This window comes from Anopheles nili, chromosome 2 (genome assembly GCF_943737925.1).
Source record: "Anopheles nili chromosome 2, idAnoNiliSN_F5_01, whole genome shotgun sequence".
Taxonomy (NCBI): Eukaryota; Metazoa; Arthropoda; class Insecta; order Diptera; family Culicidae; genus Anopheles; species Anopheles nili.
In genome coordinates this window covers 10,818,443-10,830,715 of record NC_071291.1, presented here as the reverse complement: position 1 = coordinate 10,830,715, position 12,273 = coordinate 10,818,443, and the positions used below count along the sequence as shown (strand labels likewise).

The 12,273-nt window shown below is 45.1% G+C and overlaps 1 protein-coding gene across 1 annotated transcript; it reads left to right on the top strand.

The window, feature by feature from the left end:
* The first annotated feature begins 8,678 nt into the window (after nucleotides 1-8,678).
* Nucleotides 8,679-12,273, top strand: LOC128724993 (endoplasmic reticulum metallopeptidase 1-like). The gene is made up of 6 exons (XM_053818748.1): nucleotides 8,679-8,692; nucleotides 9,019-9,188; nucleotides 9,372-10,777; nucleotides 10,846-11,582; nucleotides 11,660-11,945; nucleotides 12,048-12,273. The coding sequence occupies exons 1-6, from the start codon at nucleotides 8,679-8,681 to the stop codon at nucleotides 12,213-12,215; spliced, it is 2,781 nt and encodes a 926-aa protein (XP_053674723.1). The 3' UTR covers nucleotides 12,216-12,273.

Genomic DNA, 12,273 nt, shown 5'->3' with positions numbered 1-12,273 from the left:
ACAGAGGGTAGGGGCACATGGTGCTTCCTTATCACTCAATTCACAATAGTGCGAATAGGTGAGATGATGTACATGAATTTATGATAATAACTTTATGGTACGGCATTTGTATCACTTGTCTCCGTAAAGGCAGAAGAGAGGTAAGCACAATCGATTCCTTTCCCGATTGCACACCATATATTTTTGTAATACGTCAGGGGAAAATTGAAATACATTAGAGAACAAGTTGTATCAATACAAGAAAACTCGATTTCCTTAGGTTTTCCCGGAAAGCAATTGTAACATTCATAAACAATTTGTAACATTCATATCTGAAATGCATTTGAATTAAGTTTGCCACTAAAACAAACTATACATAATAGTTTTTATTTAACATAGTTGTTTGTTAGCGAACAGCCTGAGCCTATATATATATGCATATATCTTTATTGTACTCTTAGCCATCACTAGACATCTATTGGATTCATGATTCCGAACTCAAATTGCACCCTGATAATAAAAATCAGTGAAAAGCTTAAACTTTTCACCCCAGGTCAAAACAGATATATGGACAAATTTACAGTAGCTCTCGATTGAGCAACTCAATCAGGGCCACAAAGTGACGGCCTGGTTTATAACAAGTTTCCACAACTTATCAAGAGCTTTCTCCAAACATTTTTTTTTGCCATCATGATAGCATCAGCCCCTTATTAAACTCGATCGACCTTTTGCCATGGCAACAAAATATGCTGCGTATATTTCTCTTTCTCACAGCTGTCGTATGTTCCGACGTGAGTGTAATTCTGAGATGCGTAGAAAGTTAACCACCGTTAGGTGAATGGGTGTCCTGTGCCATATAGTGGCTAACGGGCACCACCTTCGAATCGCCGACGGAATCTCGCGCTTTACTTGAATTTTATTAACTTTATTTTCATTTTTCCCTCTCCGTATACCTTTTCCCGATGCGTGGAGACAACAATCTGCGCGTCGCTTTTTCGGGGCATTACTAAAACGGAGGACGCTATAATTCACACGCCGTTGCGTCTCGTGCCGGTTGTGAGCGCGCTTGCTTGAGCACACTTTTACTTTGCTCTGCGGTTCGCTGCCGTCGGGTCGAAAGAGAGAGATGTCGAAGTTGACCAACCCATCCTATCTTAGGCCTGGTCGGATCGAAGTGAATTTTCGCGTCGCAAAAGTTTAACGAACGGTGGGAAATAGTGCGCGAAGCGCGGAGAAATTAGGAAGCAGCTAGGCTAGCGCAAACTACGCTAGGGTGTGAGGGCTAGCAAACACTTCTGAAGTTTTCACCATCTTCCCTCCCTCAATTAGCCAAAATCTGCACATACAACGACAGGGAGATGAAAAAGAATGAAATAAGAGAGAAAGAGAGAGAGAGAGAGAGAGAGAGAGAGAGAGAGAGAGAGAAATAACGATTCAACGGATGATATGCACGACTAAGTGAACAATTTCACAAAACTTCTGATATGGGATTTCAAAGTTGTGTAAATGTGTAGACGTTAACAATCTTGACTCATTTCAACAAACTTTGGCACGATAAGAACAAAATTTTCAATTAGTTTTTCTCGTACTTTGAATTCTTATCTACAGAAAAGGGACGCAGCGATCACCACTTTGTTTCAACAAAACTAGAGCGATTCAAAAACCACACTTGTGCTGTGCCAATATCAAAACACTACAGCATAATTTTCCATGGGACAACCACCAGTTATGATTGTGGAAAAGGGTATCTCTCAATTCTCTCTAAAAAAAAGTTTACTTGAAATACGCATTAAATGGAAAACGCCTCAACCCAATAAGTCACGAAAATGAACGCGGCGAACTCGCATATGCGTCTGTCATAATGTATGGATGGTCGGTCACTTATGGATGAGTGACCACCAGGTTTCTTCGTTACGACCCTCTTCAGTCACCATCAAAAGCACCCTTTTTCTTTTTTTATTTAACCTCGCGGAAAAGCACGAGACGCCGCTGCTATCCGAAAAGATTCAATCTTCACCAATTCGGGCGTTAGCTAATTATTGTAATATATACGCGGGGAAAGGTGAATGAAACGAACGAGGGCAGCGAGAGGTGTTTACGATTGGAGGCAGCTAGCTATTTGTAACATTGGAAGGTTTTTTATGATTAAATTCAAAGACAGTTTGATAGTCTTGCAGTTAGATGACTGTCTGTAAGCCATGCTAGTATTGCCAGATGGTAGTACATACTTTGAAGTTCTAACTATTAGGATTACTTTACGATTGCTTACAATTATGTTCCAAAAACCAACCAATGATTTTCTAACGTTTTAGATACATTTAAACGGTTCTATCTCTCTCTCCCTCGAACATTCAGCTATGATGCAATCGAAAAGTGTCGTTTCGTGGATGTCAATAACCTCGTATCTTCACATGACCACGTTTCACCATAAAAACATGGGAGAATAGGTAGAGCGTGGCATCCACGTGCTTGAAGCCCCAGAAGAAGGTGACAGATGTATTTTGCGTCAATGCACAACCAGATAAGGACCACGGGTGCAGAATAAATAAACACTCACCTGTTGCAGGGAAGGCATTCCTTCGTAGTCGGTTCGTTCCGCTCTCGGGAGACGACACGGAAGAGAGCTTAAATCGTGTCCTTGCGCTCCGTCCAACTGATTCCACCACGCGGAAGTATCTGCGGTGTTAGTTGTGTAGTATACGCTCGTCTTTCGTTACGTAGTTCTACTCCGCCAGATGCTGAATACATGCAAGCGACTCGACGAGATATAAAGTAGATGTAGAGTCGAATTCGGTGCAGTCGTGGTGGTATACAACACTGGAAGCTGCAACGTGTTTTCCTAAGCAATACTCACACACACGCAAAAGCCTATGCGGGGTGGTGGGAAATGGCAAACAGCGCGGCGTCGTCCTTTCCCCAACGGTTGAAAATGTACGTTAAAACCCCAATGGATACGACTAGATCCACTTTCCCTCGCTATCGCCTTTTGCAAGGATAGCGATCCTGCGTATACAACGTACACTTTCTATCGTTCTCTCTCCTTCTAGCTCAGAGTTTCTACTCCAAGCTCACCAGATGATATTGACAAGCAGCGGTTGGATATTAGACGTGAGGAGGCAACTAAAGCCCCAAAAGTCCGTGTGGAGTTCTCGTTATATGCAATGTTGGGATGACAACTCTGGTAGGTTTTGGTGTTCTTTGCCAAAATTCGCTTTCGTCGCAAAACAAAATAAATAAATAAATAAACGTTTACCAGCACGTTTTACATACTAATTCAACGCATTCGAGCAGGCTCTCTGCACGATATCCAAATCCAAGCAGCACACGACGAAACTGAACGGCGTCATCAAGGGTCATGCCTTTCACACGTGCCGCAGCAAAGCTTAAGAGAAAACTGGCTGTTCTCCGCCGGATAACCGTGTCGTGTGATGCGTGTTTTATTGTTCTCGTTTTTGCTTCTTCCTCAAGGATGGCTCGTACAGGACTCGTTCAAAATAGTATGCACGCACGTTCATGCACACAAACACTCAGGACACGCACACACGAATGTAATCTTCGTCTACTGCAAAGCACACTAACTGCTCCCGTAGGCACCATAGACAATTTACACTCTAGCTTTTTTTTAAACTAGAAACTGCCGTACGTTACACTACTGAAAAGGCAAGCCAGAAAACAGGCACACGGTTGGGCTCGTACAGGAATTAAGTATTTATAGTTCGTTCTATTTTTTTTTTCACTTCATCGTTCTTAGAGCACGCCGAACACCCTGCTGCACATTTGGGATATTGTCATGCGGTTTTTAGCTTCCTCGGTGACTTCGCCGTGCACGCCTACTGCGCTCCGACGCACGAACAAAGCGGCCTGGAAATCTTTAGTGATATTAATATCGATGAAGCCAACTTTCCGTTAGCATCCGGTACAGTTCGACACCACAGTATTTTCCGGTAGACACACTTCAATAACACTAGAGTTCATCTGTTTTTCGGTGGTAGTTGGCACCCACTGGAATGTGTGCTTTCGCCCAGCGTATATCCCAATTGCGGACGATCTTCTGTAGCCGGTTGTTGGAAACGAAAAATAAAACAGAAAATGGTAAATAAATTATCTAATGTAACAATTAACTTACTGCATGTTTTGTGTCAAAGCGACTCTTAGCGAAACTCAAGCCCAAAATTGCAAATTATATATAAGAGATACAGCCGATACATGTAAATATGACGTTATTCGGCGGCTTGACTCGAAATTCTTCCACGTACCGCGTCATACGACGTACGATAGTACAATGAGAATTTTTCCCTACGGGACAAACGATGAATCCTTGCGAAATAATACAACCGGCATGCTCACACACACCGAGCTTGCCTGCGTTTGATGGGCAAAAATAAAGTGAGAGAGAATGACAAAGAGAAAGAGAGAACACTTTAGTCTCTAGTACAACACAACATCGACGGTCCTGACGAACAGAAAATGGATTCAGCTTCAGGTGTTAAGCTTTTCTTATTATTCCATTTATTCACCACCAACGGCAGGCGTATTTTTAATAATACCACTGAACACGCGAATCGTATGCAACCGAATTCTTATTACTTTGCGTAGAGCTTCGTGCATATTGTGAAATTAATTACTCTATTCCCTATTACTGTTGGGCACGAGCTCACCACACCACATTTTCAAAAGTACGCACTTAATTCCGTAGCCAAACTGACGCGCCCGGTGCGGCCTAAAACAAAATGGAGATCGCAACAAAAGGCAGACAAAATTGCTAACGGCCAAAGTCTAAGAACGTTGCCACACAATACCACTACAATTCGCGCGTTTACACGGGTACGCTGCTATTCGCTATGAACCGTGCGTTGGGCAAAGGGAGCGGGTGTATTATTACAACGCAATTTGACTTCACTTACCGGGTCGGTTAAGCCATGTGCGCGTCAGGAGATATGATTCACAAGATTCCTAGACGTGCGTGCGTACGCGTTTTTCACATGCCGGTAGAAAACTGACCGGCTGTCAAGCCACAGTGCAGTCTGATACCCTTCAAATCGGTGCTACGAATAAGCGATCGATCTGTTCTGCCAACACCAAGCAGCTGGGACAATACCGACAACTACTAGTTGCAGATTGATAATGGGAATAACGGGATCTCAGTATCCGCCAGTGCACCAACACACAGTAAAGCTCGACTGAGCAAACACAGGTAGAATTCCGGAGATTTTAGCGAGTCGAGCGTCGCAGGCAAATTTTGACACTATACAAAATGGACAAAATAGCCCTCTTCGATCGGCTTTCTATCGTTCACAAATTGCACTCGAAATTCAGCGATGCTACGGTGAACTATTCCATACATGTTTACTGCCCGCGGCCCGTAAGGTAGCCTTGACCGGTGTAATATAGAGAGGTTAGGTTTTTCCACCGTATTAACGATTGTAGCGTGATATATCCGCAAGCTCAAACGTTGTGTGGACAATGGGCGGATGAAATACCGTTGGTTGCGGGTGGATTTAATGCACCACTCGCGTACCGGAAGGAGAAAAATGCCTGTTCGCTAAATCCCAAAACACATACACACACACTACACATGCCGGGCCAGCACAACACCGATAAACATCCTGCTGCTGGTGCGCTGCTGTTGCACCACACCCTGGAGAAGAACAGGAAAAATGCTGCACGGTTTCGGACGAATATTATCGTTCTTCTGCTGCCCATAAGCACGTGCTGAAGGCGAGGAAAAAGCGAAAGGGAACGGGGGACTGTGGACAAGTAAAAAAAAATACAAATGGTGCGGTTTGAATTCTTCGAAATACGTCACCAACAATTCACGAAGAACTGTCTCACACTGTCTCAGATGCCATTTGCAAAGCCTGCCGGTGGCATAACGTGGATACTCGACAATAGCGAGTGTGTATGGGGTTTCGAAGAAAAAGCGCAACCCGAAAATAACGAAGCCAATGCACAGTATGCCCAAAAAATAACCTCAATTCAACTAACTTGTTCACTTCCTGCCGTAGAAACTCCGGTAGTATCGCCGCGTGTCGGTGGCGTGGTTATGTCCGTGCACGATCTGACCGGAGCATGATCTTCCTCGGAGGCTTCGAAGGAGGCACTTTAACCGGAGGTCACAGGAGTCCGTGGGAGCGAACGACTTCACATTGACACTACTTTTCTTTCGGAGCAACAAAATCGAACTGAACGTGTCCGCACCATTGTTTCGCTGCGGGAGGACGAACTCGCTGTATTTCGATCAGTGTCCGTTGCGCTCCAACACTCGAGCAAACCACTACACGGGCACACAGGGCGCCTCGTGCCGTGATATATCCGCCCTGTACGCACGTACACGGCCGGGCACACACCTAGAACGGCACGCGAACGAAGGGGGGACGGAGATAAGAGGCATCCCCGAGTGGGGACGAGAGCGAGAAGACGGCTGTTCCTCCGCAACCATTCTTGCGAATCGGGCTATGGTCAGCAACGCGGCACCGGCATTGCGAACGCTATCTTCCTCGTCCGTGTCGCTTCGATTCGAAAAGCTCGCACTCCAGTTAACCGGGGAGCAAAGTATGTAGAAAAAAGAAGAAGAGAGTAAAAACACCGGTGCTTGCTCTGTGTTGGGGCGGAAAAATCTTCTCCCACGGCACCGGCGAAGGATTATCGCTAGTTAGTTACACTACACATCTCAGCTGACATTGAGCCCATCTCGCTCAGTCTATCCCGCGGACCGCAATGCGCCTCGCGAGGCCGTTTCGCTCGCCGGTTGCTCTCTCGTTCGCACCCACGTTGAACCTACGCACACGGCCACATCCACTTGGGACGTGTATGCGTGACGCGAGCGCGAGTCAGTCATTCGGAAAGGACTCCCTTTTTTCCGGGGAACGTATGTGGAGGGCACGATCGCGAGAAAAACGCGCCTCGCGGCAGCTTCACCACACCGTGCGGAAGAGGAAAATTGGACGCGTCGGAGTGAGATGGAGAGAAATTTGCATCTCAACGCTGGAGTCACAGGATTGCGAGTGAATTTTCCGACCGCGGGACGTGAGAATATTGCTATGCGAGAGCAGACGGCGAATCTGCAAGTTGGCCACGTGGCGTGGTGTTATTTTTTCTGCTTAACGATATCTCCCCCTCGACGATCATCGTTACAAATGTTTGTTGTTCGTACATTTCTGACGAATCGATGCTGGAAAACTGCGAAGTTTTTAATGCACATTACTTGTCCAAATTTGTGATGGCTCATTGGCTTTTTTTAACTGAGCTATGAATGGCTTTCGATGCGTTAGAGGCGCGATAATAGCTAATGTTTGAATGAGTTCTGTCCAATGTTTTATCGTAGCAATGTGGATCTCAACGCGAACGTGGTTATCATTTTTAAAAAGTATCATGGTATTATTCACCAAGAGATTTGATCTACCAAATAGGTTAAGAGTGTGTTTTAACAATGAAATTTATAGACAATTGCACTGCAGTTGTGATACAAAGCTAATATGATTTTGAACAGATTCAATACAATTATTCCCATAACTCGCCGTAAAATTTGCGTTGATGCTCGCATAAACCAAATAATGCTAGATTTCCACAAATTCAAACATATTTTAAACCAACTCCTACGTCGTTGGCTGCATCGCTGTAAGAGTGTATCGGTGATTGGATTAAATATGTTTAGATCATCAGTGAGATCGCCAACGCTCTAATTTTCTCTAAGTGCCTTCAGTTCTTTCCAACAACGAGTTGAAATCAGTAGGGTGCAGTGTATCGTGAAGATCACGTTTAAATTTCACGATTCAAGATAAAATTGTAAATTGTTTCAACACTCATAAAGTTTCTTGTAATGGTTTAGAAGTGGTTAAATTTCATGTGTGAAGTGTTTACTAGCAGATTAGAAATCAATTTATCACTGAACCATTTTCCACGCACATAATAAAGTATTTTCTTACTAACCATTTAAAACCTTTATGTTTATATGAAGTTGTAAATCAGTCGGTGGTAATAGGATGAAGTTCAAATGTTCTGATGTCTAGTTAAACGCGAATAATCTATAACACCGTAGGTCAAGACACGTTTTTTTAAACGCTAGTTCGAGGTCGAATTTACTATATTTTATACAAACGTTAATTTGTTGCACAAATGGTACATATCAGAGTTATTCCTAAATCCGAATCACCCGTCACAAAACTCGCTTTGTGTGGCTAAAGCCTTATATGACGACGAAAACATTTGACAGCGTTCCTGCTTTGTTGTGACAGCCGGTGGATCCGAAAATTGCACCAAAACACGTATGAAGTAAAAAAAAAACGATCGCTCGATTGGCATTTGTTTTTCCGTTTTGCCGCATAATTTTCCAACAATGTTTAGTAGGAAAGTGACTGTGGCTTACGCGCGACGCGAACTTTCCGTCAAATAATACACTTTTCGTACCGGGAGCTCAACTATCTACGTAGTTATTTTGTTGGTCTACACGATAACTAGTGGATAATATTTCTTATCGGATCTATGTAGGTAACAACAATACCCAGTGAAGTTGAGCGTTTGCCATAAGCAGTTTTGTGATAAGAAGCGATATTTCAACCCATTGGTACAGCAGCTTGGGGGGAAAATGCACTCTGCACATTAACCGAAACATTTAAAAACGCTATAGATTAGTAAGCGATAAAAAGAAGTGCAATCGTTGTTCCGACAGCGTGTGCTATTTTCGCATCGCTTGCGTTGATATGAGTCCCAACCGGTTAGTGACCCCAATCGATTTCGCGTAGCGTACCCAAACAAAAGCAGGTTGGTAGGGTTATTTTGCAGATAAATCGGAAGAAAGAACCCGATCTGGTGGCTGTACGGATGATTTGATATATAGGGAACAGCTGCAGCGATTACTTGTGATACAAACGTTGCTCATCGTCGCTACGGGTGCGTTCGCAAAATCAATCAATAAAACAGGACGATGTATCAGGTATGTTTCGGTTGCCGCACATCGCGCATAGGCTCTTTAGGATTACATAAATATTCAACCACCGCCGGGCTGCCCTGACTACAGGCGTTGCCAAAATATCGATAAAGTTTTCACGTGTGTTCACCTTGCTCATTTTTTATTTATTCTGCTTTTCTCTTTCCTTTACGGGTTGAAATTGTTGGCGCCGGTCCTTTACTGGTATATACAATTTTACAGCCGACCGGGGTATCTTCCAGGCAAAAGCAACCCAAGGTGAAGGTGCTTGATCCGGATATCGGTAAGCGAGTTTCGTAAATAATTAGTACGTTTTTCATTGATAGTAGAACCTCCGAATTTGCTATGTTTGTCTTGCGTTACGGAATTTGATTTCAAGCCGTATCTTTTGTATACCAAATGATGAGAGTGCTCAACAACGATTAGCCAGATCATATTTTTTTCTTTTGTTTTCTCACTGAAATAGATTACTCAAAGGCGAAAAGCGTCCACAGCATCTCCTCATGGTGGGGAATTGGCGGGATATTTATAGTGCTGTTCGTGGGAAATATCACCAACTACACCAATTCTCATCTCCCGGACGGACTACGAAATGCACACCTGACGCACTTCCCTAGCGCGTTCATTGCCGAACGCGCTTGGAAGGACCTGAAGATAATGAATGATTTCGGTCCCAAGCCTACGGGTACGTACACGAATGAGGTGCTGGCAGTGGATTTCCTCAATCGTGAAATTACGTACATAGATCAGTTGAAAAACCGAAACCAACGACTCATTGTACAAAACCAGATCGTGTCGGGAGGGTACGTCGGCGTGTACATGAACAAATCAGCCGCCAACGTGTATCGGAACGTACAGAACGTGGTAGTGAAGCTGGTGGGGCGCAGTGAGACCGCTAACCGTCATGCACTACTGCTAAACTGTCACTTCGATTCAGTGGCCGGTTCACCTGGTGCTAGCGATGATACCGGAAGTTGCGCGGTGATGCTAGAGATCTTGCGCGTTCTCTCGCGCCAGTCGGAAGTGAATCGCTATTCTATTATCTTCCTTTTCAACGGAGCCGAAGAAACACCGTTACAGGCGTCGCATGGCTTTATCACGAAGCACCCATGGGCGGCGGATGTGCGGGCATTCATCAACCTTGAATCGGCCGGATCTGGTGGTAAGGAGATGCTCTTCCAGAGTGGTCCCAAGCACCCGTGGTTGATTGAGGCATACGCGAAAGCAGTCCCGTATCCGTACGCACAGGCGGCAGCCGAGGAGATTTTTCAATCAGGAGTCATTCCCTCCGACACGGACTTTCGGGTGTTCCGGGATGTCGGGCGTATCCCAGGGATGGATTTTGCGCACACGGCAAACGGGTACCGGTACCACACGCGGTACGATTCGATTGACTACATTTCGTTGTCGGTGCTGCAACGCACGGGCGATAACATCCTTGCACTGACGAAAACCATCGCCAATGGGGACGAGCTGAGCGGTACGGAGCGATATGCCCAGGGTTACATGGTGTTCTACGACTTTCTTGGATTCTTTTTCGTCTCGTACTCGGCCGACGTTGGTCTGATGATCAATTTGTCTGTGGTATTGCTGTCGATCATCATACCGTTTCTTTCACTTGCTCGGTCTACCAGTGGTACGCATGGTAAGCAGATTCGGTCGGAAACCATGACCGGCTTTTTGGCGACGTTCCTTGGTGCTGGAGCCAGCGGTGTACTATGTTTCTTCATCGGACTGCAACTGGATGCACTCGGTCGGTCCATGTCTTGGTATTCCTCCACAAATCTGATACTGGGAGTGTATTGTTGTCCCGCTTTGCTGTGCCAGTGCCTGGTTCATCTGCTTTGCAATCGATTGTTTGGTAGTAAAACGGTAAGTTATTTCGCGTGCTCTAGTCTCGGAACAGTAAAAGGGACCGTTTCATTAACCATTTATTACAGACTCCGCTAAGCCTTGCGCTCAAGGTGCAAGCCCGATTGAATGGAGTGAATCTTTTCTGGGGCATGATAACCCTAGGAATAACTTTCACCGGCTACCGGTTGGCGTATATCTTCATGGTGTTAATTCTCTGTTCCCTGTGCTCCAGTACGTTGATCTCGATGCTTGGCCTCCAGAACACAGTCAACAAATGGCTGATCATTCACGTGCTCTTTCAAATCGCCGCACTCGCCTGGAGCACCCAATTCTATCACATCCTAATGAACATGTTTGTCCCTATAACCGGGCGAATCGGTTCGTCCATCAATCCGGACGTAATTATCGGAGCATTAGCCACGTTTGCCACGCTCTTCAGCTGCAGTTACTTGACGCCGTTACTGTTTCTACTCAAAAAAACCGATAAGTTGATTGGCGAGCTGGTGGCAATTACGCTTATAGCAATGGTGCTTGCATCCTCTACTCACGTCGGTTTTCCGTACCGAGATGATGCATTCAAGGCTCCAGCCGTTCAACGGCACTATATCACACACACCGTGCGCAAGTTCTACGACTATAACGGTGGTGAAAGGTACACAGATTCTGGATTTTTGCTGCAGGAGCTTGATCGGAATGCGAAGAAAACTATCGAAGGTATCGCAATACCGGACGTGGTAACGCCAATGCGAGAGATTGCGGCATGCGAAAAGGAGCTGTTTTGCGCCATTCCGTTCTATTCGATCTGGCATCAGGTTTTATTTGAGTGAGTATGCTTTTTTCATATTTTTTATGAATTAAACGATCACATCTAACACGTACCTTATTGGATGATCTTTTTAGAAATTATTGGCTTCCAGGACCGGCACCGGTCGTACGGCAAATGGTTACTATTAACCTTCGGGAAAAGGAATTGTTGAACGAACACGAGCATCGGTTACATCTGGTGCTGAAGGGCAGCTTCCAGTCTTCGATTATTATCGGACCGAAAGCAGGCGCAAGCCTGAAACGCTGGAGTTTGCTAAGTGAAATTCCCGCCCCGATCGAGTTCAACGGACAGCGGGGGCATTTCGTGTTGCTGACGGCCGGCATCGAGAGCGATCCTATGAATGTGACGTTAGACATACGGGTATACTATGGCGAAGTTGCATTGCTTTTCTATACAATTTTAAAATCATATATTGTTTAATTGTAACACTTGGTAATAATTATTTCGTGGTTGTCGTTTTAGCACGAGCTGAAGCAATATGATGGTCCACTGGTTGATCTGCTAGTAACCACTACACACTGGGAGTATCAAAAGGAACACACCCCCGTGTTCAATCGCCTTCTGGCACGTGTTCCTAGCTGGGCGCACGTAGTCCCATCCGTAGCTGCTGTGAACGGCTACACTTTTTAAAGATAGCAATTACTTCCTTACTTCTTCCTACGCGAAGGTATCTAGCACCTCGCGCCTA